The following is a 26,240-nucleotide window of genomic DNA, read 5'->3' as shown; positions in this document are numbered from 1 at the left end:
GACTGGTATTGAGATTTCCCATTGATAATGACCGGACATCGAATTGCTGCAGTAAAGCTGCAACAGTGGAACAGGAGGTAAGGGTGAAGTCATGCGTGTGGATGTCAAGGGCGAGAGGGCTCAATCATCTTTCCCGGTTTGAAGAAGAATTGTACCGCGATTTAAGAAAAAAAAAAGTGGTGTCACACTGTCCTCTGCTGGAGCAACGTTGACTCACGAGCAGTATGAAAGCCAAGTTATCCACATATTTTTCATGCATAAGATGTTGGTTTAGATGACTAAGAACGGCGCTTTGTGGCTAAAAAAAATTACCAAATCCTTTAAAATGGTCTCGTAATAACAGGTTATCTGAACAATAAATACAAGTTCCTCTGTGGATTGTTCCATGAGAAAAAGGCAGCATTTTTAAAAGCTTTAATATGTGCATAACAATGACAGAATTCAGTGCATTTTTATATCAATATTACATATGGGTATTAATTGTTTTGGGTCTGACATACAAGTGATGTATATGTATAAATAATAAATGCTTTTATTGTTATTACCAAACAACTTTTACTTATTAAAATTGTTTTTTCCCCAGACAATAACAAATGAATAAATTGTACGTAAACAGCAACAGAAAGTAACTAAATACATTTCCACAAGTACTGTACTTTTAGTGCAACTTCAAAGTACTTTTTTAATATATTTTTTGCTACTTTATATTTCTCACCCTTTTACATCCCAACGTTCTAATATTGTACTTATTACTTATTAAGAATTCAAAAATTGTCTCACAAATGAATCATCAGCATGGCCGAGGTGGATTGGACTAAAACTAAATTGTGTGATTCATTCTCGTCGCGGTGACGTCTTTGTATGTACCAGTTAGTTCACATTAGAGGTCACACACTGTTGAACTTGTGTTAAACTTGTAATAGCTCACTGCTGCCGACCTTCACCGACGCCCTGTAATTGGTAATTGGTGGGTTATTCCCACGTTGAGCAGATTTGATTAAAGATGTGAGAGATGTCATGTGGCCGTGAAAGTCTCTGACTCGAAAGAGACAAACCGGACAGGTAGTAAATCGAGGTTTTATTATCTTCTCTTTTCATGGCATGCACATGTTCTCCCGCAAGGACACTGTGTCAAATCTGTCCTTCGTGTAAAAAAAATTAAGAAATTAAAGGGCAGGAAATAAATCCTCACCTGTGATTATGCTCCAGCATGCTGCATAGCCTCACTTCATGTCTTTTAAAATATATATCTGATATAGTCTAACATGCAGTAGCAAAATAAAGTATCTCACGTCAAACAAACTCATCTAAAAAGCAGATTAGATTAAATAAAACAGGCGGAATGTGCACATTTTCCTTTAGTCTACCTCGTCTCCGCAGAGAATCCTTCTCAAAGTGCCTCTTGACACGTGTCACATTTTAAAATATGGATGCAGCAGTTCATGGAGCATTGAGAAAAACACTGGAAATAACCTTCTTTCGTTATGTTCCACTCATGTGCACAAAGGAGAAAAACCTGCTGGAAAAAAACCTTATCTATCAAATAGCTGTCCCAGGCTACCAATTATCTAATCGTTAACATGTCTACCGTCAACAGCTGTAACAGTGTGAAATAGTTCATATCTTCAGTCAGAAATGCTCCCAGTGTGCACTCACCGCTGTCAACAAACTCACTTCTCCCCCCGGACGTCGTCTTGTCCTTCATTACACCTTTTTTTAAAAACCCTCGTCTTGTGTTACACTGAGGATTTCTTGGTCAGGCCTTGCCGTGCACTGGCGCGTTCCGTCCGTGTAGCTCGTTGAAGACGACGTCGCTGTTGGAGCTGTTGGATATTCTGCTGTCCACAAAGGTACGGAGGTATATATATATATATATATATATATAAATTTTTTGGTATATGCACATTGTGAATATAGAGCCGCGGGTCAGACACTGTGAACGTACCACTGCTGTTGGTGCCTTCGCCCACGACGGACGATTTCCCGGAGGTGGAATGTGGACCCGAGGTGAAGGCCGTGGCCGTCGACAGAGTCCTGTTGTTCTGAGTGGCCTTGTGACTCCATTCTGGAGAAAGAGTGCATATGAAGCCGAGGGGTTAGCATCGTGCTCGCAGCTCGTCAGAGGTGTGAGGAGGCATTTGATATTCCCACCTGAGTTTTCAGCCAATCGCAGCCTCCCGCAGCAGAGGTAAGTCCGCCACTGTCTGCGGACGTTCTCCTTTACAGCACAGTGGAAGACGAAGACGAGGAAACCTGCACAGGACGAGTTCAAAGTCACTCGGATAAAATAAAAAAAGGTTTTGGGTACTATGGACTGAGATGCAGATGCACACAGGTCTCACCTTGCAGGGAGTTGAAGATGGTGAACAGGTAGACGAAGGGGATGTAGAGCGGCCCCCAGGCGAACAGGGCGAAGCCCCACGTGAGGCCCAGGAGGACGACGAGGCCGGAGACGCTGCGCAGGTCGGTCAGCACTCCCCGGTTCGGCGACTGGTTCTGGGGGTTTCGCTTCTTGATGCGCGACAGCTGCACCATGACGACGACGAAGACGAGCAGGCACAGGACGAAGACCAGCAGGAAGTAGGCCACCACGCCCACGTAGAAGGCGATGTCGTTAAGCAGCCAACAGCTACAGGGGGGAACAGTTTGCCAAATTTTTATTCAGGCATTGCCAGCTGCTTTTGACATGCCTAATAGGTTAAACAAGGTATTTTCCATGCTGTTCAAAGTAGATGACCAGGGTCTAACTTGTTCCTGGCATGAATATTGGTGAGGTGTTTCATTTATGCCACAAATCCATTCCAACGTGTCAGGGCAGATTGTTGATTGATTGTGAAACAGCTGATATTTGGATGTGTCCTCACCACAGACAGGGCACAGTAAAGCTGATTGTTACTCTCTCTCGCCCTCCAGTGGTCAAATGCAACAATGACCGGAATAAGACAAATATTCAAATTCAATTTAAAAGATTCCTTTTTGATCTCCAGATATGTTTTTTTTTTGTTTTTTTTTACCAAAGTATGGTCCCTGTTTTTTTTTTCCTCTATTCTACTACATATAATATATGGACGTCAGGAATGCCTCGAGATATGCAGCAATCAATCATCATTAACAATAACTTAACTTACAAGTCATCTGAGGTGCCATCTGAGTATTTCCCATACGTAACCAGACCATAGTTGTCTTTGTCCACTGATATTATAATGATCACCACGAGAAGAGGGATACCTGCAAACACCAGGATATCAATTAGCAGAACATTCAAAAGATATGCATAAAATATGTGTTTGAAAATCTAGCTTTAAATGTTTAAATGAAACATATTGACATCATATAACCACTGAAAGTTACGTTTTGGTCTCAACTACTATCTGATTGGTTGACAAAAATTTTAATCACATTTATGAACTCCTGAATCGTTAACCTTTTCGGAGGTGAGGGTTCGAGCACCTACCCCAGCCCATCAGTGAGAACTTGAGCATGTATCTGCTCAGGTAAGGAGTGAACACCTGGACGATGCTCAGGTACATGTGCAGGGCCTCCAGCCCGGCCCAGGTGAATGACGTGAGCAGGAAGTAGTGCAGGAAGAAGGCGGTGCTGATGCACAGCCCGATGGCCGGGTAGAGCGCCAGCCAGCCGTCCAATAGGAAGACCAGGTTGAGGAGGAGGAGGGACAGGCAGAGCTGGACCAGGATCTTGGCAGGAATGTCGCGCAGCAGTTTCCTGCATAGACAGAGTCATATATATGACTATATAATAATATAATATACTATCTCTTTGGCTTTGCAAAAGAGAAGGATTCTTACTCAAATGAAAGGTACGTCAGCAAAGTGACGGCAAGAAAAATGGCGGAGATTCCGCAGCCGATGTAGGTGACGAAAGTGAGAATTTGTGCGTGCTGACGGTCGATTAGTACGTCTCTGGACAAATCCTGTATTGCAGACGGGGTTGGAGACACAGATGTACAAACAGTGAACACATATTGTACAAATAATGATTCCAACAACAACAAAAAGACCACGTCGATACTACCGTTGTCAGTACATTACCAGCAGTATTGCAAATGAAGTGAGATGGTTGCAGCTGCAGGTTGTGTCGTCCGATGTGGCATTGACAACAAAGCAGCCGGCAGAGCTCCAGCCTCCTTGACCATCTAAACAAAAGACCAAACCCCAAAAAACATAAATATTCATATCCATGTGGCTCTTAACCAACTTCAGAGAGCATTCATGTACTCACCATTGACAGTGAAGTCCCAAAATGCACAGGAAGCCACAAAGTTTCCCTGCAAATCCAAGAATGATTTACAATAAACCTTTTATTTTGAAAGGTTCACTGACAAGATGCCAGCTACTATTACGTTTATAAATGGCAAAATGTTTTACTTTTATTATTGTCTCGTGGTGACTGTTTGTAATTCATGAAGAACTTGAAAACTAGTTTATAGCTGAGGTATGCTTTGCAAAAACATACCTTTATTATAAATAGTCAATACAAAGGAAAAACATGGCCAGAAATAGTTTTTTTACTAGAATACTAAACCAACTCAATTTTTTTTTGTATCTCGTCATCGAAATGTGTGGCATTTTTAGTTTTGTGTGATTCTGTTCTGGAAATGATTGTTCTTCTCATGTGCACACACTCACAGGCATGGGGTTGATATTTCGGATGGTGAACAGAATGTTCTCAGTCAAGTTGCTTATTGACAAATTGGCAACACTGGCGCCCAGAACTGAACTGACCAGGGTTTTGTCACCTAATGCTTTGTCCTGCAAAAGAAGGAGATAGATAGGAATCATTTTTAAAAGAGGGGGAATATTAATTTTTCATTTTATTTCAGCACAATAATTGCTGAATAATATTCTATTGTATAATCCTTTGTCCAACACGTCTTAATGCATGTAGAACAATTATTGAGGCTCACCGAGATAAGTTTAAAATGCTGCTTTAAATGAACACCAGTAAATACTTCCATATTATATAAAGAAAATAATTCACTGACGACAGTCAAATACCTGGAAAAGGACATTTTTGGTGTGGAAAGTGAATTGCACCCTGCTGGCCTGCTGCTGCTGCTCAGGACTAAGACCTGCAGTCAAGGTGGAGGGCAAAAAAACAGACCCCAGAGCAGAACCTGACCTCTTGTACCCGGATCTGCCAACAGCACGGATCTGTGAAAAAACAAAAAGGTTAACAAAGGGTGACTGCAACAGTGCGATGACACGTGTGATTTGTGACTTCATATCAGTTTGCTTTTGAAGAAGACACCGTGTTCATCTATCTTAAGAAACCGGGTGAGAGAATCTACACTGAATCAAGCTGATGTGCGCTACCTGGACATTATCACTGTTGAAGATGTTGACCAATAATGACGTGAAGTTGGTACCATCCACTGTCCTGATGGCCAGCACCAGTGAATTTGAAGAGAGGATTTCTCTGTCCCCGCTGACGACCGCCTTTAGACCCACACTGTCCACGACTCGAATCAGCCTGGTCGACAGGAAACACGACACTTCAGAAAACACATGTTGACGTACGGTGAATGTAGGTGAGGGTCAAGTGAACCTTACCGATTGGCAGACGCAGAGAGGGCCACCGGGTCGCCGTCCTTCAGGTTGCTGATGATGCCTATGGCCTTTTGACCCACTGACTGAGAGACAGTGGGGCCATCCAGCAGCTTCTCCAACTGCCCCACTAACTGCCCCACCTGCAACATCCATCAAACCACAGAGCTTACCTCCAAAAGGTCAAATTTACCAGACAAAAGAACGGGCAGCTACAATAACACAGGGACAAACACAAATCTCTTTATTATTACTCAATGGTAGCTGTGATAGCCCGTGCAATATGTAAGTATTAAGCCTTCACTGGTATAAAACGAGTGTTATACAACCTCCCAACTTTGTCAAGCGTCCCGAAAAGATGCTACCATTTGATCTAACTAGTGCATGCGTCAGCAATTAAGTTGCCACACCTGGGAGGAGTTTAGCTGGGATGCATCCTGAGTTTGGTTCAGCAGTTCATTGGCTTGCTCCTCCTGTGCCTCTTGGCCAATGGTTGTCTTCATCATAGTTTTGGAAATAGTAGTTGCTGTACCTTGGAAAAAGCACAGCAAAATGCCAACAAACAAAAATACAAAGATACCCCAAATTGGCGCACAGAAAAGAGTCCATACAGTTAAAGACCAATACCCCAAAAAAGAAAATGCTCTGCTAAAAGAATGTTTTTCAGATCTATACAACTTATAGATCCTTCAAGCCATAAAAATTATCTGAAAGGCTTTTCTGCCACGTGATAGCCAGTCCACCAAAACTTCACGTGACTGATAATAGAAAGTCTTGGATTCTGAGCTTTACATACCAGTCGTTGTGGTTGTTCTGGTGAGGGTGGTGGTTTGGAGAGTTGTTGTAGACTTTGAGGACACGTCAGCAGAAGTGGTGCTACTCTGGGTTGGAGGTGGGCCAGATGTGGTAGAAGCAGTAGCAGCCGCAATAGGTGTTGTGGATGATATTGTGGATGTATGCTCAAGGTAGGCATTGGCAGGTGTAGTTGTTGTCAAATCGACTCCTGGGTCTTTTGTCGTTAGGTTGACAGCAGTTCCTTGTGATTCCTTTTTCTGATGACCTGCTGTGGTTTTGTCAGTTGTCGTATTAGTTTGTCGGATCTTTTGGCTGACAGTTGGAGTTAAAGCTTCGGAAGTTCTTGTAATGTCGCTGGTGGTCGGAGGCTGAGTCGTCCTTTGCTTGATTGTGGAAGGCTCTGGACAGGAACTGTTAGTCAGAATCACAACATTATCATTATTAATATTTATAATAATTTATAAAAGAAGAGTAATGTTGCCTACGAAGTGGTTAAATCCCAACGTTAGCTGTTTTCATACCAGAGCTAATGAGTTATGCTATGCTGTCTTTACCTTCCTTTTTATGGTAATGGACAGATTTTGGTATCACACTTCAAACAATATTCCCCTGAACGATGCCCAATACCATTTTAAGAGCTGGATTGGGCATTGTGGTGCTTGAATCACATACAGGCTACTGTATATGCACATATGACTTTTGCTTGATGTCAACAGTGCAAACATATGAAGACAGGCAGATGAATAATATTTCTAACTTGAAGAATAACAGAATACAGCAGAAGGAACAGCAGTGAACTGAGATGAATGGCACTTCAAGATGGTGTCTGTGGGTTTAGTACTCACCCCTGCAGCATTGTGTCACAGGTTGTTGCCCTGGGTCGTGGTGGTTGAGCCCCAGTAGGGAGCTGGTAGATGCAGAAGATGGTACGATACAAAGTGCGTGCATTCACTCACACACACACACACACAAAACACACACACACACACAAACACAGGCATATAGTAAAGTAGCGATGCTCACCTACATGAGTGTGCGCAAGACTGACAGAAATCCTCCAGGGAAATTGTGAACTGACACAGATTTTGACCTGACGGTGATAAAAATCGTCATGAGATACAATACTTTGTCCACACACACACACACACACACACATTTGCCTTGAGTTCAATATTTGTGTCAATATGCAAATGTGTATTCCAGCTGGTGTTTTGCATATGTGCGTGTTCTCGCTCAATACAAGGATGATTTGTGTGTTCCAATAACTGTGTATGAATTCAAGTATGTATTTTATACTTCCATATTTCATGACACATTAATTGTAAATGTTGTCTTATTTTTTTTGTCAAAATAAATTGAGATATACTTAGTATGTTTATTATTATGTGGCTATACCTGTTAGTTATGAGCTTAAAAAAATTGATAAGCTGGGTCATCAAACATTACTGTATTTGTGTTTTTGTTTATTTGTTGTCAGGCAGTGACTGATCAACGGGTGCTCACCATGTTTCTTCCTCTTCATAGTGATTTGAACTTGTATTTTGTTTTCATGAGTCTCCTGCTGTGCAGAAACCCTTTTACAGGACACATCCACTTCCTGAACAGAGAAAGAGAGAGAGAGAAGGAGAGAGAGAGAGAGAGAGAGAGAAGAGAGAGAGAGAGAGAAGAGAGAGAGAGAGAGAAGAGAGAGAGAGAGAATCCTTGCAGTTGCCTTATGGGAGAAATTCTTCTCTGAAAAGTGGAATGTCGTTGCCTGTTTGTGCGACATACTGACCTTAAGTTTTTTGTCACACTGGCAGACTTCGAGGAGTTTCGCTGGTTGACGTTTGCACAATGTTTTTGACTCCTGAGTGAAAGATGGAGAGACATAGGCAGACAGGTGCTGATACTGTTTGAGAGACGATGGCAGCTGACACACAAACATGCCTGAAATTTTGTACAGAATTTTTTCATGAAGTAAAATCATTGTCGAGCTGCAGCGATTAGTAAATTAGTCAATCGACAGAAACAATTCATTGGCATTCGTGAGGAAAAATGCCAAAATTACAGGGTATGGTGGTTTTGTCAGAATTTGTATTTCGGTCTTGTTGTTCACCTTGGATGCATTTCTCACTGTTTTCTTAGAATTAGGACCAGAACAATGAATTGATTAATTACATGAATTAAAAAGGTAGATTAATCACTGTGTTACAGATTTATAAATAGTTGCCAGGTAAATTCTAAATTAATTCCAGGTGAATCACAGGGTTCGCATGTGCTGCAATTTTTGACAGGAATCTGCTCCCGCTCCCACAAACCAATCCTGAGCCAACAGAAAGTGTTTATGACAATGGGGCTTTTAAAGCTATTTTGGCTTTAAAAGACGATTGGGTGGAGACATGATGTTCATTGGAAAAAAAAAAAAAAAAAAGTAGATGAGGGAAAGATTTCACTCTCACCAGGTCATATACCTTTTTCTCAATTTTAGACTTAGTGTCACTTTTGGAATTCGAATCTGCAGAAAGAAAAAGAGAGTGTTAGCGCCCAAATATTCATAAATAAACCATCCTGATGGAACAAAAGGTGTTTATGAATTATAAAAAAAAGTGTTAAAATATGTATGTCATTTTCTTATGAAGCTCTTCAATTAGCACAAATTCAATTTCACCGTCCAATCCGCTGATCACAAACATGTATACAAAGGCATACACCAATAGATATTCTCTACATTCAGCATAATAACACACAACGACACGCATGCAAGTGTGTAAGTCACCTGAGGACCCTTTGCTACAAGCGCTGCGGTCAACACGAGCCCGACGCCTCAACCGTCTGTGGGCTGCAGGACACATGAAAACATGCAACATGCAACATTCAACGAACATTATACTTTACGTACATGCACCACCACAGTACGTAGATCCAAGATCATATGGGTGGGAAAGCTTCACTTCAATTGAACCAAGTAAAAACTGGATTTTGTCTTCCAGGCGTGGAATAACTTCTCCTGGAAATGCTGCCTTGATTTCCCTTCAGCGTTCAAAACAGCACATTCAAAATGTGCTTCATGTTATTTAAAGGAGTGCTCAATACTCATTTGTATTCTTTTGCTGCACGGATACAGTATATGTAAAGCGTGTTCTTCTATAACTGTGTGATATGGATCTATGCTAGTATCTCCAGTGACGGACTCCCAACGTCATGCAAACATGCAATGTTGTAGCTAAAATTAAAGTCTTTTGCATTCTAAGATGAAAAGACAGAAAAGACTGGCCTGCATTGTGTGGTAAATGCAGTTAATGATTAGGTAGAAACGATCCTGCTTGATCAAAGACGAAATAGGCGTATCTTCACGTTGGATCAAGCCGTGTTCGAGGTGAAGACGGGCTCATGCATGTTCATGTCTCTCACCACACAGAAGGTTCGGGTCTGTCTGCCGGGCATTGAGACTCGAGAAACGCCAGTCCCAGGTATCCCAGCCGATCACCGTGCCGTCCTCGCAGAGGCCATGGTCGCCCAGGTCCGCCCACATCCGGAACAGGTACAGCTCCACTTCTCCGCGCTCGGCTCCCGAGAGTCTGTCTCTGGGACGACAGCCCAGCCGCAGGGAGCCCGAGGGGGCGATGGCCGGAGCGATGACGGTCCTCTCGGCCACCATTGCCCCATCGACCTGGAAGATTCGTGCAAATCACATCATTTTGATGGTTGTAGCCATAATTTCAAACAGCAATTGTACAGTCAAGTTAATCGCTGCTCTCTATGATAAGATTGCTTAATAGCATTGAATAGGGCTAGGGAAATTAGCATTCACATGCTAATACAGGTTGTAAACAATCCCCAAATCAGCCAGACTTATTTGGAAGAGAAAACATTATTACTCAAACTTTCAGGTATTTAAACAACCATCACATCTTATTCAAACTTCTAGATTTAGCGGTCACCTTGCTTGCCTGTCATTTCACTTCCAAATAAAGTAATATTACAAAACTTACGTTTGTTAACAACCTGTTTTTTTGACCTTTCAGACAATATTATCATAACTAATAGAAATTATGGTCAAAACTTCCAAAATTAGATCCCAATAATTCGGAATACGCTGGTTGTATACTTTTTGTATACGTTATGTAGCTGTGGTTAGCTTTGCTAGCATGATTCTCAAACTGTGAACACAACACAAGTCGCACTTTGTCTTAACGAACAATGCAGTCTTTAGTATCTATACAGCTGCATACATTTACCACGAAGGTTTTATACGTCATTTCACAATATGTACACAAATTTCACGTCTGATTTTGTCGAATTTCTGGAATAAGCCCCAGGTAGCCTAGATGTCAAGGTTAGCATTAGCATTTTCGGACAGTTCATCACATTAGTTCAGTATGTGTTTACGTGAATGGTGTGTAAGTCCAAAGTCTGCTCAGCTCAACTGCTCATAATTTAATTAAAAGTTTAACTTTTTTAACTATTTTAAAAACCTAAAGAGTTTTAGGATCTTTTATTCAAAATGTCACTTACTAAAGAGCAAAGCCCTTTCACATTAATCCAACAGTATTCATAATCTAATCATATCTCATTTTATTTTTAAATACACTTTTCTGCACAATATTTTTACCTTTACTTGACAGTACATTTTGATAGTAATACTTCTGCCCTTTTACAAGAATAATATTTCAAATTCTCCACCGAGTACTTTTGTTTATACTTAAAAAGAGGATCTGTGTACTTACTCCACCACTGGGCATACTAGTACACAGCAGGTATTACCTCCAGGCTGAAGGAGTTGCGCCGTACGTCCCTCCTGAGGCACACCCTGTGCCAGACAGTTGGGGACAACCGGAGAGGAAACCTGTGCCGGACCCTCAGCAGCCACCCGTACAGCGCCCCGTCGTCTCCCTCCAGACCCAGCTCCGGCTTGGGTGCGTAGACCGAGCTGTAAGAGAAGGCCACCCAGGCTCCGGGCCGCACCACACGGATGTCCACGCACACGGTCATCTGGAAGAGCAGTGGCATGGCGGACCTGTCCGGCAGGGTCCAGTGGTCCTCGCAGCCATTCAACACCGCCTTGGTGTCTCCCAGGAAATAGCCAAGTGCTGGAATGGGAGAAGGAAATACAGATGTGAAGGTTGAACTTGTTACCAACGTGTGGCATTTCAAATTAAACACCTCTTTCCTTAAAAATAAAATCACAATTTGAACTTCTTTTATCAGTAACCACCTGTGGGTGGAGCGGCTGCCAGCAGCAAAAGACAGATGACTCGGAGGAAATGCTGCGTCCATGTCCACCGTCCTTCATACATCCTCCTGGCAACACAAGGTGAAATGAACTCACAGTAAATGAGACAAACTCCTTCCCTTTGGTTTGATTAATTTGCCTTTAGTTTGCTACTTCCCTATTCACAAAGCCATCGCTGTGCCAAATATTCAAATTTCATTTCAAGGATTCTACTGGAGAACCGACTTTGTTGGACCGCCAGCTTCCTCTTGCTCTTCCCATATTCCTCCTGTAACAACTTCCCCTTTTCTAGACATGATTACAGCGTATGTTTCTGCTTTGGGATTGCACATAAAACTCTCCTTTGCAGCGGGTAAACTAAAACGATCTAATATTGTCCGTGAGGGCTGGACTCCAGGGCAAGGCTGGACTCAGCGGATTTTGTTACACTCTGCAAAATTCACACATCTATAAATGACAGGTTATTGTTGCGTGCGTCTTCATGCTGTCGATACAATACAGTATAACACAATTTTGACGGTGTTTTGTCACGAAAAAAAATACTGATACAACATCGTTTAAGTTCTATTATCGTCGAAGATGATGCAGCTCACAGCTACCAATGGTGTTCACCTTGAAGGTCATGCTCGTGCTCTTAAAGGAAGAAAAAAAAACATTCATCCTGCGCTCACGGGCGCCCAAACTGGCGGACGGCCGTGACGCACGCACAGAGGCCCGGACAATGCTTTCATTCAGCCAAGTGTCAGGGAGGAGCGTGGATGAACAACAGCGAGCGCTCCCACACACACACACACACGCACGCACACACACACACACACACACACACACACACACACACACACACACACACGAAAAAGACCTTCGACCACGGAGACAGATTCAGGGATGAAAAGGCAACAAGCTTCCTTGGCTCCGGGGGCCGACAGTCACGGGAGGATGAAAGAGGGCAAAACTCTCATTGGTCGCCGGTTGACCGACCATTGAGACCGAGTTTCAAATGTGTCACTTCAAACTCCGTTGGAAAAGCCTTCTTCCACTCTGTTTCCACTCCGTGAGGAAGAGCAGCAGCTGACGTCCTCGTCATCCGCTGCGGCGACGACAACCTGAGGGAGATCAGTAGCATCAGGCTGGTCCACATGAAGACGACCTGCAGCAGACTCACCTGCAGCACCTTGTGAAGGGGACCTGGAACTGCTACAGTCGGCAGTGTCACTGCTATTGAATTTGGCCTTCAGGTCACACTTTGTTAAGTCTAAACATTTCCCTGACTTTCATGGATAATGTTGAGTTTATTGTCCACCTTTTTATGTTTTCAACTTTCACTAAAAGTCAATCACAGAGTTAATCTATAACTTCTGGTTCAGGCTCATGAATCATGTTTATATTTGAACTATTTACTGACTGAATATGCGAGATTTCACATTCAACTCTGACTATTAATTGACAAATAACTCATACACTACTAATAAAACCTTAAGCAATAACAGGTTTGTGTGATTTTAATATATTTTAAAAGACGAACCGAGTGATTGTAACCTAAACAACTCAATTACATTTGTTGTATTGTGTTTTGTTTTTTTTGGTGTTTGTATAGTTGTTGTTGTGGTGGTGTGTGTCTGTGTGTGTGTGTGTGTGTGTGTTTGTGCATCACCTGTAGGAAGCCTATCAATCCAAATGAGATGTAAACCAGGTACAGCAGAACCACAAAGGGTTTGACATAAGTGTTTGTGATCCAGTCTCCGTAGCAACGCCTCACGCACCCCAGCAAAAGGTGCGAGTCCTGAGGGTGAGGGTCCGCGATGACCGCGGAGTGTGTGTGAGTGTGTGGATGTGCGTGTGCGGCGGAGTTGGCCACGTGGTCGTGTCCGTGCGAATTAGGGTTGTTTGCGGTGTGCGGGTGCGAGTGCACGTGTGTGTGAGTTATGTTAGGGTCGCAATTACTCAGAGACCAAAGTGACACAGGCACAAGGTTTGTTTTATCCTCAAACATTTTAATTAAATTGAAATGAGAATACGGGGGGAAATGGACAATCATTTTATTTGACATTTGACATTTTTGAATAGAAAATGTCTTTAATAATTGTCAACATAACACTTTATCTTTAAACCAACATTGATTAACTAACAAATAATTCCCACATAGTGTGCCGTTGGATAGCTTCATACATTTCAAATAAGTTCTTTCTATGTTTTACATACAAAATAATTGGACTGAATTCTATGTAAATGAGGTGTTAATAGTTTTTTTCGGCGGCTTTCAACCAAATCTGGAGACAGATTCACATCCGGCTCAGTTTCCAATTTTGCAAACAATAAAGATCCTGCTGATTCAGTGCCCCCCCCCTGCTGATGGTGGGGGGAGTGCATGTTATTAGCCATTCTGTGTGGTTTCAAATAAAACGGCTCTGTAGTGAATTATACTTTACAGCTTCCACATCAATAGACGAGAGGAAAAGTTGTGGTGCGTGCAGAGGTCGAGCTCATCTAACAGGCTAGGCTATGGAAATGTAGCTAAACTAGCTAGTCTTACGGCTGGCTAATAATTCTGCTAATATTTTTTATTATTATATTAGTTAACGTAACTAGTCCGGTCCACCTCCTGCTCCTCCAAATACGGTTACTTCTGGTTTCAAACCAAAATGGCGCCGGCCAAAGCGCAAAACTCAAGGCTTCCAAAAATGGCAGCTCACTTTCTCATCACCACCTGCTGCTCACAATGACACAACATTCGGCGGCAAAGATGCGTTTTACGTATCGCACCTTTAAACTGCATAAGGAAACGCAGCATCAGCTTCTTCGCGTCCGCTTACACATCTGTTCTTTAAAACTAAAATGAAAAACTGCGGGCGTGACCTGCATGTCAATGGAGGTCAGGTGTTAAAGCTGACACTGAGGATTTCTTCAAGTCCCTGTAAGGATCCGCTCCTGTGATTTACCCTTTCTTTTGTTTTCTTGTTGACTCGATCTTGCAGGAGATCCCCTAATCTCGACCAGCCGGAGTATATAGTCTCAAACCAACACTCGACACGTCCGCCGTGTTCCGTTGGTGGAGCTCGTTGAGGAGGACGTCGCTGTTGGAGACGTCGGATATTCCGCTGTCCACAAACACGGAGCCTGAGCGGGACATGGTATATATATATATATCTTTTGTTAATGTGTATGCACATGTCAGCGTGTATTTAAAGCCGCAGGTCAGACACTGTGAACGTACCACTGCTGTTGGTGCCTTCGCTCGCGACGGACGAGCTCCGGGACGTGGAGAGTGGAACCGAGGTGAAGGCCGTGGTCGTCGACGGATTCCTGTTGTTCTGAGTGGCAGTGCGACTCCATTCTGTAGAAAAAGTGTATATAAAGCCAAAGGGTTAGCATCGTGCATAATGCAGTTTGAACCCCCCCCCCCCCCCCCCCCCCCCCCACCCACGGCCTAATGTGTCCGTCAGAGGTGTGAGGACGCATTTAGGCTCCCACCTGAGTTTTCAGCCAATCGCAGCCTCCCGCAGCAGAGGTAAGTCCGCCACTGTCTGCGGACGTTCTCCTTTATAGCACAGTGGAAGACGAAGACGAGGAAACCTGTACAGGACGAGTTAAAAGTCACTTGGATAAGAAAAAGAGGTACTATGGACTGAGATGCAGATGCACACAGGTCTCACCTTGCAGGGAGTTGAAGATGGTGAACAGGTAGACGAAGGGGATGTAGAGCGGCCCCCAGGCGAACAGGGCGAAGCCCCACGTGAGGCCCAGGAGGACGACGAGGCCGGAGACGCTGCGCAGGTCGGTCAGCACTCCCCGGTTCGGCGACTGGTTCTGGGGGTTTTGCTTCTTGATGCGCGACAGCTGCACCATGACGACGACGAAGACGAGCAGGCACAGGACGAAGACCAGCAGGAAGTAGGCCACCACGCCCACGTAGAAGGCGATGTCGTTACGCAGCCAACAGCTACAGGGGGGAACAGTTTGCCAAATTTTTATTCAGGCATTGCCAGCTGGTTTTGACATGCCTAATAGGTTAAACAAGGTATTTTCCATGTTGTTCAAAGTAGATGACCAGGGTCTAACTTGTTCCTGGCATGAATATTGGTGAGGTGTTTGGTCTGTTTAGGGCATTTTCAAGTAGTCTGAGCTTCTGATATTCATTTATTTCTCATGTAGTACGTGTGTTTCTGTGTTCTGCCAAATAGAGGTTTCTAATTTAGATTTGTATTTTTGTTTTATCTCTGGAGAAGAACAGATCAAAATGCACGACAGTTTGATTTCATGTATGCCAGAAATCCATCCCAACGTGTCGGGGCAGATTGTTGATTGATTGTGAAACAGCTGATATTTGGATGTTTCCGCACCACAGACAGGGACAAGTAAAGCTGATTGTTACTCTCTCTCGCCCTCAAGTGGTCAAATACAATGACTATATATGAATATACTGTATATATACATATATATACATATATATGTATATATATATATACATATATATATTTTTTTTACCAAAATATGGTCCCTGTTTTGTTTTTCCTCTATTCTACTACATATAATATATGGACGTCAGGAATGCCTCGAGATATGCAGCAATCAATCATCATTAACAATAACTTAACTTACAAGTCATCTGAGGTGCCATCTGAGTATTTCCCATACGTAACCAGACCATAGTTGTCTTTGTCCACTGATATTATAATGATCACCACGAGAAGAGGGATACCTGCAAACACCAGGATATCAATTAGCAGAACATTCAAAAGATATGCATAAAATATGTGTTTGAAAATCTAGCTTTAAATGTTTAAATGAAACATATTGACATCATATAACCACTGAAAGTTACGTTTTGGTCTCAACTACTATCTGATTGGTTGACAAAAATTTTAATCACATTTATGAACTCCTGAATCGTTAACCTTTTCGGAGGTGAGGGTTCGAGCACCTACCCCAGCCCATCAGTGAGAACTTGAGCATGTATCTGCTCAGGTAAGGAGTGAACACCTGGACGATGCTCAGGTACATGTGCAGGGCCTCCAGCCCGGCCCAGGTGAATGACGTGAGCAGGAAGTAGTGCAGGAAGAAGGCGGTGCTGATGCACAGCCCGATGGCCGGGTAGAGCGCCAGCCAGCCGTCCAATAGGAAGACCAGGTTGAGGAGGAGGAGGGACAGGCAGAGCTGGACCAGGATCTTGGCAGGAATGTCGCGCAGCAGTTTCCTGCATAGACAGAGTCATATATATGACTATATAATAATATAATATACTATCTCTTTGGCTTTGCAAAAGAGAAGGATTCTTACTCAAATGAAAGGTACGTCAGCAAAGTGACGGCAAGAAAAATGGCGGAGATTCCGCAGCCGATGTAGGTGACGAAAGTGAGAATTTGTGCGTGCTGACGGTCGATTAGTACGTCTCTGGACAAATCCTGTATTGCAGACGGGGTTGGAGACACAGATGTACAAACAGTGAACACATATTGTACAAATAATGATTCCAACAACAACAAAAAGACCACGTCGATACTACCGTTGTCAGTACATTACCAGCAGTATTGCAAATGAAGTGAGATGGTTGCAGCTGCAGGTTGTGTCGTCCGATGTGGCATTGACAACAAAGCAGCCGGCAGAGCTCCAGCCTCCTTGACCATCTAAACAAAAGACCAAACCCCAAAAAACATAAATATTCATATCCATGTGGCTCTTAACCAACTTCAGAGAGCATTCATGTACTCACCATTGACAGTGAAGTCCCAAAATGCACAGGAAGCCACAAAGTTTCCCTGCAAATCCAAGAATGATTTACAATAAACCTTTTATTTTGAAAGGTTCACTGACAAGATGCCAGCTACTATTACGTTTATAAATGGCAAAATGTTTTACTTTTATTATTGTCTCGTGGTGACTGTTTGTAATTCATGAAGAACTTGAAAACTAGTTTATAGCTGAGGTATGCTTTGCAAAAACATACCTTTATTATAAATAGTCAATACAAAGGAAAAACATGGCCAGAAATAGTTTTTTTACTAGAATACTAAACCAACTCAATTTTTTTTTTGTATCTCGTCATCGAAATGTGTGGCATTTTTAGTTTTGTGTGATTCTGTTCTGGAAATGATTGTTCTTCTCATGTGCACACACTCACAGGCATGGGGTTGATATTTCGGATGGTGAACAGAATGTTCTCAGTCAAGTTGCTTATTGACAAATTGGCAACACTGGCGCCCAGAACTGAACTGACCAGGGTTTTGTCACCTAATGCTTTGTCCTGCAAAAGAAGGAGATAGATAGGAATCATTTTTAAAAGAGGGGGAATATTAATTTTTCATTTTATTTCAGCACAATAATTGCTGAATAATATTCTATTGTATAATCCTTTGTCCAACACGTCTTAATGCATGTAGAACAATTATTGAGGCTCACCGAGATAAGTTTAAAATGCTGCTTTAAATGAACACCAGTAAATACTTCCATATTATATAAAGAAAATAATTCACTGACGACAGTCAAATACCTGGAAAAGGACATTTTTGGTGTGGAAAGTGAATTGCACCCTGCTGGCCTGCTGCTGCTGCTCAGGACTAAGACCTGCAGTCAAGGTGGAGGGCAAAAAAACAGACCCCAGAGCAGAACCTGACCTCTTGTACCCGGATCTGCCGACAGCACGGATCTGTGAAAAAACAAAAAGGTTAACAAAGGGTGACTGCAACAGTGCGATGACACGTGTGATTTGTGACTTCATATCAGTTTGCTTTTGAAGAAGACACCGTGTTCATCTATCTTAAGAAACCGGGTGAGAGAATCTACACTGAATCAAGCTGATGTGCGCTACCTGGACATTATCACTGTTGAAGAAGTTGACCAATAATGACGTGAAGTTGGTACCATCCACTGTCCTGATGGCCAGCACCAGTGAATTTGAAGAGAGGATTTCTCTGTCCCCGCTGACGACCGCCTTTAGACCCACACTGTCCACGACTCGAATCAGCCTGGTCGACAGGAAACACGACACTTCAGAAAACACATGTTGACGTACGGTGAATGTAGGTGAGGGTCAAGTGAACCTTACCGATTGGCAGACGCAGAGAGGCCCGCCGGGTCGCCGTCCTTCAGGTTGCTGATGATGCCTATGGCCTTTTGACCCACTGACTGAGAGACAGTGGGGCCATCCAGCAGCTTCTCCAACTGCCCCACTAACTGCCCCACCTGCAACATCCATCAAACCACAGAGCTTACCTCCAAAAGGTCAAATTTACCAGACAAAAGTACGGGCAGCTACAATAACACAGGGACAAACACAAATCTCTTTATTATTACTCAATGGAAGCTGTGATAGCCCATGCAATATGTAAGTATTAAGCCTTCACTGGTATAAAACGAGTGTTATACAACCTCCCAACTTTGTCAAGCGTCCCGAAAAGATGCTACCATTTGATCTAACTAGTGCATGCGTCAGCAATTAAGTTGCCACACCTGGGAGGAGTTTAGCTGGGATGCATCCTGAGTTTGGTTCAGCAGTTCATTGGCTTGCTCCTCCTGTGCCTCTTGGCCAATGGTTGTCTTCATCATAGTTTTGGAAATAGTAGTTGCTGTACCTTGGAAAAAGCACAGCAAAATGCCAACAAACAAAAATACAAAGATACCCCAAATTGGCGCACAGAAAAGAGTCCATACAGTTAAAGACCAATACCCCAAAAAAGAAAATGCTCTGCTAAAAGAATGTTTTTCAGATCTATACAACTTATAGATCCTTCAAGCCATGAAAATTATCTGAAAGGCTTTTCTGCCACGTGATAGCCAGTCCACCAAAACTTCACGTGACTGATAATAGAAAGTCTTGGATTCTGAGCTTTACATACCAGTCGTTGTGGTTGTTCTGGTGAGGGTGGTGGTTTGGAGAGTTGTTGTAGACTTTGAGGACACGTCAGCAGAAGTGGTGCTACTCTGGGTTGGAGGTGGGCCAGATGTGGTAGAAGCAGTAGCAGCCGCAATAGGTGTTGTGGATGATATTGTGGATGTATGCTCAAGGTAGGCATTGGCAGGTGTAGTTGTTGTCAAATCGACTCCTGGGTCTTTTGTCGTTAGGTTGACAGCAGTTCCTTGTGATTCCTTTTTCTGATGACCTGCTGTGGTTTTGTCAGTTGTCGTATTAGTTTGTCGGATCTTTTGGCTGACAGTTGGAGTTAAAGCTTCGGAAGTTCTTGTAATGTCGCTGGTGGTCGGAGGCTGAGTCGTCCTTTGCTTGATTGTGGAAGGCTCTGGACAGGAACTGTTAGTCAGAATCACAACATTATCATTATTAATATTTATAATAATTTATAAAAGAAGAGTAATGTTGCCTACGAAGTGGTTAAATCCCAACGTTAGCTGTTTTCATACCAGAGCTAATGAGTTATGCTATGCTGTCTTTACCTTCCTTTTTATGGTAATGGACAGATTTCGGTATCACACTTCAAACAATATTCCCCTGAACGATGCCCAATACCATTTTAAGAGCTGGATTGGGCATTGTGGTGCTTGAATCACATACAGGCTACTGTATATGCACATATGACTTTTGCTTGATGTCAACAGTGCAAACATATGAAGACAGGCAGATGAATAATATTTCTAACTTGAAGAATAACAGAATACAGCAGAAGGAACAGCAGTGAACTGAGATGAATGGCACTTCAAGATGGTGTCTGTGGGTTTAGTACTCACCCCTGCAGCATTGTGTCACAGGTTGTTGCCCTGGGTCGTGGTGGTTGAGCCCCAGTAGGGAGCTGGTAGATGCAGAAGATGGTACGATACAAAGTGCGTGCATTCACTCACACACACACACACACAAAACACACACACACACACAAACACAGGCATATAGTAAAGTAGCGATGCTCACCTACATGAGTGTGCGCAAGACTGACAGAAATCCTCCAGGGAAATTGTGAACTGACACAGATTTTGACCTGACGGTGATAAAAATCGTCATGAGATACAATACTTTGTCCACACACACGCACACACACACACATTTGCCTTGAGTTCAATATTTGTGTCAATATGCAAATGTGTATTCCAGCTGGTGTTTTGCATATGTGCGTGTTCTCGCTCAATACAAGGATGATTTGTGTGTTCCAATAACTGTGTATGAATTCAAGTATGTATTTTATACTTCCATATTTCATGACACATTAATTGTAAATGTTGTCTTATTTTTTTTGTCAAAATAAATTGAGATATACTTAGTATGTTTATTATTATGTGGCTATACCTGTTAGTTATGAGCTTAAAAAAATTGATAAGCTGGGTCATCAAACATTACTGTATTTGTGTTTTTGTTTATTTGTTGTCAGGCAGTGACTGATCAACGGGTGCTCACCATGTTTCTTCCTCTTCATAGTGATTTGAACTTGTATTTTGTTTTCATGAGTCTCCTGCTGTGCAGAAACCCTTTTACAGGACACATCCACTTCCTGAACAGAGAAAGAGAGAGAGAGAAGGAGAGAGAGAGAGAGAGAGAGAGAGAGAGAGAGAGAGAGAGAGGGGAAGAGAGAGAGAGAGAGAGAAGAGAGAGAGAGAGAGAAGAGAGAGAGAGAGAATCCTTGCAGTTGCCTTATGGGAGAAATTCTTCTCTGAAAAGTGGAATGTCGTTGCCTGTTTGTGCGACATACTGACCTTAAGTTTTTTGTCACACTGGCAGACTTCGAGGAGTTTCGCTGGTTGACGTTTGCACAATGTTTTTGACTCCTGAGTGAAAGATGGAGAGACATAGGCAGACAGGTGCTGATACTGTTTGAGAGACGATGGCAGCTGACACACAAACATGCCTGAAATTTTGTACAGAATTTTTTCATGAAGTAAAATCATTGTCGAGCTGCAGCGATTAGTAAATTAGTCAATCGACAGAAACAATTCATTGGCATTCGTGAGGAAAAATGCCAAAATTACAGGGTATGGTGGTTTTGTCAGAATTTGTATTTCGGTCTTGTTGTTCACCTTGGATGCATTTCTCACTGTTTTCTTAGAATTAGGACCAGAACAATGAATTGATTAATTACATGAATTAAAAAGGTAGATTAATCACTGTGTTACAGATTTATAAATAGTTGCCAGGTAAATTCTAAATTAATTCCAGGTGAATCACAGGGTTCGCATGTGCTGCAATTTTTGACAGGAATCTGCTCCCGCTCCCACAAACCAATCCTGAGCCAACAGAAAGTGTTTATGACAATGGGGCTTTTAAAGCTATTTTGGCTTTAAAAGACGATTGGGTGGAGACATGATGTTCATTGGAAAAAAAAAAAAAAAAAAGTAGATGAGGGAAAGATTTCACTCTCACCAGGTCATATACCTTTTTCTCAATTTTAGACTTAGTGTCACTTTTGGAATTCGAATCTGCAGAAAGAAAAAGAGAGTGTTAGCGCCCAAATATTCATAAATAAACCATCCTGATGGAACAAAAGGTGTTTATGAATTATAAAAAAAAGTGTTAAAATATGTATGTCATTTTCTTATGAAGCTCTTCAATTAGCACAAATTCAATTTCACCGTCCCATCCGCTGATCACAAACATGTATACAAAGGCATACACCAATAGATATTCTCTACATTCAGCATAATAACATACAACGACACGCATGCAAGTGTGTAAGTCACCTGAGGACCCTTTGCTACAAGCGCTGCGGTCAACACGAGCCCGACGCCTCAACCGTCTGTGGGCTGCAGGACACATGAAAACATGCAACATGCAACATTCAACGAACATTATACTTTACGTACATGCACCACCACAGTACGTAGATCCAAGATCATATGGGTGGGAAAGCTTCACTTCAATTGAACCAAGTAAAAACTGGATTTTGTCTTCCAGGCGTGGAATAACTTCTCCTGGAAATGCTGCCTTGATTTCCCTTCAGCGTTCAAAACAGCACATTCAAAATGTGCTTCATGTTATTTAAAGGAGTGCTCAATACTCATTTGTATTCTTTTGCTGCACGGATACAGTATATGTAAAGCGTGTTCTTCTATAACTGTGTGATATGGATCTATGCTAGTATCTCCAGTGACGGACTCCCAACGTCATGCAAACATGCAATGTTGTAGCTAAAATTAAAGTCTTTTGCATTCTAAGATGAAAAGACAGAAAAGACTGGCCTGCATTGTGTGGTAAATGCAGTTAATGATTAGGTAGAAACGTTCCTGCTTGATCAAAGACGAAATAGGCGTATCTTCACGTTGGATCAAGCCGTGTTCGAGGTGAAGACGGGCTCATGCATGTTCATGTCTCTCACCACACAGAAGGTTCGGGTCTGTCTGCCGGGCATTGAGACTCGAGAAACGCCAGTCCCAGGTATCCCAGCCGATCACCGTGCCGTCCTCGCAGAGGCCATGGTCGCCCAGGTCCGCCCACATCCGGAACAGGTACAGCTCCACTTCTCCGCGCTCGGCTCCCGAGAGTCTGTCTCTGGGACGACAGCCCAGCCGCAGGGAGCCCGAGGGGGCGATGGCCGGAGCGATGACGGTCCTCTCGGCCACCATTGCCCCATCGACCTGGAAGATTCGTGCAAATCACATCATTTTGATGGTTGTAGCCATAATTTCAAACAGCAATTGTACAGTCAAGTTAATCGCTGCTCTCTATGATAAGATTGCTTAATAGCATTGAATAGGGCTAGGGAAATTAGCATTCACATGCTAATACAGGTTGTAAACAATCCCCAAATCAGCCAGACTTATTTGGAAGAGAAAACATTATTACTCAAACTTTCAGGTATTTAAACAACCATCACATCTTATTCAAACTTCTAGATTTAGCGGTCACCTTGCTTGCCTGTCATTTCACTTCCAAATAAAGTAATATTACAAAACTTACGTTTGTTAACAACCTGTTTTTTTGACCTTTCAGACAATATTATCATAACTAATAGAAATTATGGTCAAAACTTCCAAAATTAGATCCCAATAATTCGGAATACGCTGGTTGTATACTTTTTGTATACGTTATGTAGCTGTGGTTAGCTTTGCTAGCATGATTCTCAAACTGTGAACACAACACAAGTCGCACTTTGTCTTAACGAACAATGCAGTCTTTAGTATCTATACAGCTGCATACATTTACCACGAAGGTTTTATACGTCATTTCACAATATGTACACAAATTTCACGTCTGATTTTGTCGAATTTCTGGAATAAGCCCCAGGTAGCCTAGATGTCAAGGTTAGCATTAGCATTTTCGGACAGTTCATCACATTAGTTCAGTATGTGTTTACGTGAATGGTGTGTAAGTCCAAAGTCTGCTCAGCTCAACTGCTCATAATTTAATTAAAAGTTTAACTTTTTTAACTATTTTAAAAACCTAGAGAGTTTTAGGATCTTTTATTCAAAATGTCACTTACTAAAGAGCAAAGCCCTTTCACATTAATCCAACAGTATTCATAATCTAATCATATCTCATTTTATTTTTAAATACACTTTTTTGCACAATATTTTTACCTTTACTTGACAGTACATTTTGATAGTAATACTTCTGCCCTTTTACTAGAATAATATTTCAAATTCTCCACCGAGTACTTTTGTTTATACTTAAAAAGAGGATCTGTGTACTTACTCCACCACTGGGCATACTAGTACACAGCAGGTATTACCTCCAGGCTGAAGGAGTTGCGCCGTACGTCCCTCCTGAGGCACACCCTGTGCCAGACAGTTGGGGACAACCGGAGAGGAAACCTGTGCCGGACCCTCAGCAGCCACCCGTACAGCGCCCCGTCGTCTCCCTCCAGACCCAGCTCCGGCTTGGGTGCGTAGACCGAGCTGTAAGAGAAGGCCACCCAGGCTCCGGGCCGCACCACACGGATGTCCACGCACACGGTCATCTGGAAGAGCAGTGGCATGGCGGACCTGTCCGGCAGGGTCCAGTGGTCCTCACAGCCATTCAACACCGCCTTGGTGTCTCCCAGGAAATAGCCTAGTGCTGGAATGGGAGAAGGAAATACAGATGTGAAGGTTGAACTTGTTACCAACAATATTTCAAATTAAACACCTCTTTCCTTAAAAATAAAATCACAATTTGAACTTCTTTTATCAGTAACCACCTGTGGGTGGAGCGGCTGCCAGCAGCAAAAGACAGATGACTCGGAGGAAATGCTGCGTCCATGTCCACCGTCCTTCATACATCCTCCTGGCAACACAAGGTGAAATGAACTCACAGTAAATGAGACAAACTCCTTCCCTTTGGTTTGATTAATTTGCCTTTAGTTTGCTACTTCCCTATTCACAAAGCCATCGCTGTGCCAAATATTCAAATTTCATTTCAAGGATTCTACTGGAGAACCGACTTTGTTGGACCGCCAGCTTCCTCTTGCTCTTCCCATATTCCTCCTGTAACAACTTCCCCTTTTCTAGACATGATTACAGCATATGTTTCTGCTTTGGGATTGCACATAAAACTCTCCTTTGCAGCGGGTAAACTAAAACGATCTAATATTGTCCGTGAGGGCTGGACTCCAGGGCAGGGCTGGACTCAGCAGATTTTGTTACACTCTGCAAAATTCACACATCTATAAATGACAGGTTATTGTTGTGTGCGTCTTCATGCTGTCGATACAATACAGTATAACACAATTTTGACGGTGTTTTGTCACGAAAAAAAATACTGATACAACATCGTTTAAGTTCTATTATCGTCGAAGATGATGCAGCTCACAGCTACCAATGGTGTTCACCTTGAAGGTCATGCTCGTGCTCTTAAAGGAAGAAAAAAAAACATTCATCCTGCGCTCACGGGCGCCCAAACTGGCGGACGGCCGTGACGCACGCACAGAGGCCCGGACAATGCTTTCATTCAGCCAAGTGTCAGGGAGGAGCGTGGATGAACAACAGCGAGCGCTCCCACACACACACACACACACACACACACACACACACACACACACGAAAAAGACCTTCGACCACGGAGACAGATTCAGGGATGAAAAGGCAACAAGCTTCCTTGGCTCCGGGGGCCGACAGTCACGGGAGGATGAAAGAGGGCAAAACTCTCATTGGTCGCCGGTTGACCGACCATTGAGACCGAGTTTCAAATGTGTCACTTCAAACTCCGTTGGAAAAGCCTTCTTCCTCTCTGTTTCCACTCCGTGAGGAAGGGCAGCAGCTGACGTCCTCGTCATCCGCTGCGGCGACGACAACCTGAGGGAGATCAGTAGCATCAGGCTGGTCCACATGAAGACGACCTGCAGCAGACTCACCTGCAGCACCTTGTGAAGGGGACCTGGAACTGCTACAGTCGGCAGTGTCACTGCTATTGAATTTGGCCTTCAGGTCACACTTTGTTAAGTCTAAACATTTCCCTGACTTTCATGGATAATGTTGAGTTTATTGTCCACCTTTTTATGTTTTCAACTTTCACTAAAAGTCAATCACAGAGTTAATCTATAACTTCTGGTTCAGGCTCATGAATCATGTTTATATTTGAACTATTTACTGACTGAATATGCGAGATTTCACATTCAACTCTGACTATTAATTGACAAATAACTCATACACTACTAATAAAACCATAAGCAATAACAGGTTTGTGTGATTTTAATATATTTTAAAAGACGAACCGAGTGATTGTAACCTAAACAACTCAATTACATTTGTTGTATTGTGTTTTGTTTTTTTTGGTGTTTGTATAGTTGTTGTTGTGGTGGTGTGTGTCTGTGTGTGTGTGTGTGTGT

General features: G+C 42.7%; 2 protein-coding genes across 3 annotated transcripts; both read right to left on the bottom strand.

Moving 5' to 3' along the window:
- Window positions 1-399: 399 nt before the first annotated feature.
- Window positions 400-11,684, bottom strand: LOC118291488 (adhesion G-protein coupled receptor G2-like). 2 transcript variants are annotated; one of them, XM_047329972.1, is made up of 23 exons: window positions 11,554-11,684; window positions 11,103-11,428; window positions 9,750-10,008; window positions 9,115-9,177; window positions 8,798-8,853; window positions 8,134-8,205; window positions 7,863-7,956; window positions 7,383-7,449; window positions 6,361-6,770; window positions 5,975-6,096; window positions 5,571-5,707; window positions 5,334-5,490; window positions 5,016-5,171; window positions 4,647-4,769; window positions 4,240-4,285; window positions 4,050-4,153; window positions 3,807-3,931; window positions 3,455-3,723; window positions 3,129-3,228; window positions 2,343-2,629; window positions 2,152-2,253; window positions 1,946-2,065; window positions 400-1,835 (listed from the first exon to the last, which is right to left on the bottom strand). In XM_047329972.1, the coding sequence occupies exons 1-23, from the start codon at window positions 11,633-11,635 to the stop codon at window positions 1,717-1,719; spliced, it is 3,396 nt and encodes a 1,131-aa protein (XP_047185928.1). In that variant the 5' UTR covers window positions 11,636-11,684; the 3' UTR covers window positions 400-1,716. The 2 variants fall into 2 exon arrangements, with proteins under 2 accessions (XP_047185928.1, XP_047185929.1); XM_047329973.1 differs by having other exon boundaries at window positions 400-1,838; window positions 8,810-8,853.
- Window positions 11,685-13,541: 1,857 nt separating this feature from the next.
- On the bottom strand, window positions 13,542-25,256 carry LOC124849767 (adhesion G-protein coupled receptor G2-like). Its single transcript, XM_047329982.1, has 23 exons — window positions 25,226-25,256; window positions 24,168-24,493; window positions 22,815-23,073; window positions 22,180-22,242; window positions 21,863-21,918; window positions 21,199-21,270; window positions 20,903-20,996; window positions 20,423-20,489; window positions 19,401-19,810; window positions 19,015-19,136; window positions 18,611-18,747; window positions 18,374-18,530; window positions 18,056-18,211; window positions 17,687-17,809; window positions 17,279-17,324; window positions 17,089-17,192; window positions 16,846-16,970; window positions 16,494-16,762; window positions 16,168-16,267; window positions 15,222-15,508; window positions 15,040-15,141; window positions 14,783-14,902; window positions 13,542-14,685 (listed from the first exon to the last, which is right to left on the bottom strand). Exons 1-23 carry the CDS (start codon window positions 25,254-25,256, stop codon window positions 14,552-14,554), a joined length of 3,360 nt encoding a protein of 1,119 aa, XP_047185938.1. The 3' UTR covers window positions 13,542-14,551.
- Window positions 25,257-26,240: the final 984 nt, after the last annotated feature.

Source organism: Scophthalmus maximus, chromosome 21 (assembly GCF_022379125.1).
Source record: "Scophthalmus maximus strain ysfricsl-2021 chromosome 21, ASM2237912v1, whole genome shotgun sequence".
NCBI classification, from domain to species: domain Eukaryota; kingdom Metazoa; phylum Chordata; class Actinopteri; order Pleuronectiformes; family Scophthalmidae; genus Scophthalmus; species Scophthalmus maximus.
The sequence above is the reverse complement of the archived record's forward strand: the minus strand, read 5'-3'. Positions and strand labels throughout refer to the sequence as shown.

Bases quoted from the DNA above. Each gene is read 5' to 3' on its own strand.
- LOC118291488 (XM_047329972.1), bottom strand. From the start codon at position 11,635: ATGTATGAAGGACGGTGGACATGGACGCAGCATTTCCTCCGAGTCATC. The intron at 5,491-5,570 runs GTAAGGTTCACT...CCTGTCGACCAG, and splicing joins CTCTCTGCGTCTGCCAATCG to GCTGATTCGAGTCGTGGACA. The intron at 3,932-4,049 runs GTAATGTACTGA...TCTGCAATACAG, and splicing joins CTTCATTTGCAATACTGCTG to GATTTGTCCAGAGACGTACT.
- LOC124849767 (XM_047329982.1), bottom strand. From the start codon at position 25,256: ATGACCTTCAAGGTGAACACCATTGGTAGCT. The intron at 16,268-16,493 runs GTAGGTGCTCGA...TGGTGTTTGCAG, and splicing joins GTTCTCACTGATGGGCTGGG to GTATCCCTCTTCTCGTGGTG. The intron at 14,686-14,782 runs GTACGTTCACAG...TGTCCCGCTCAG, and splicing joins CGAAGGCACCAACAGCAGTG to GCTCCGTGTTTGTGGACAGC.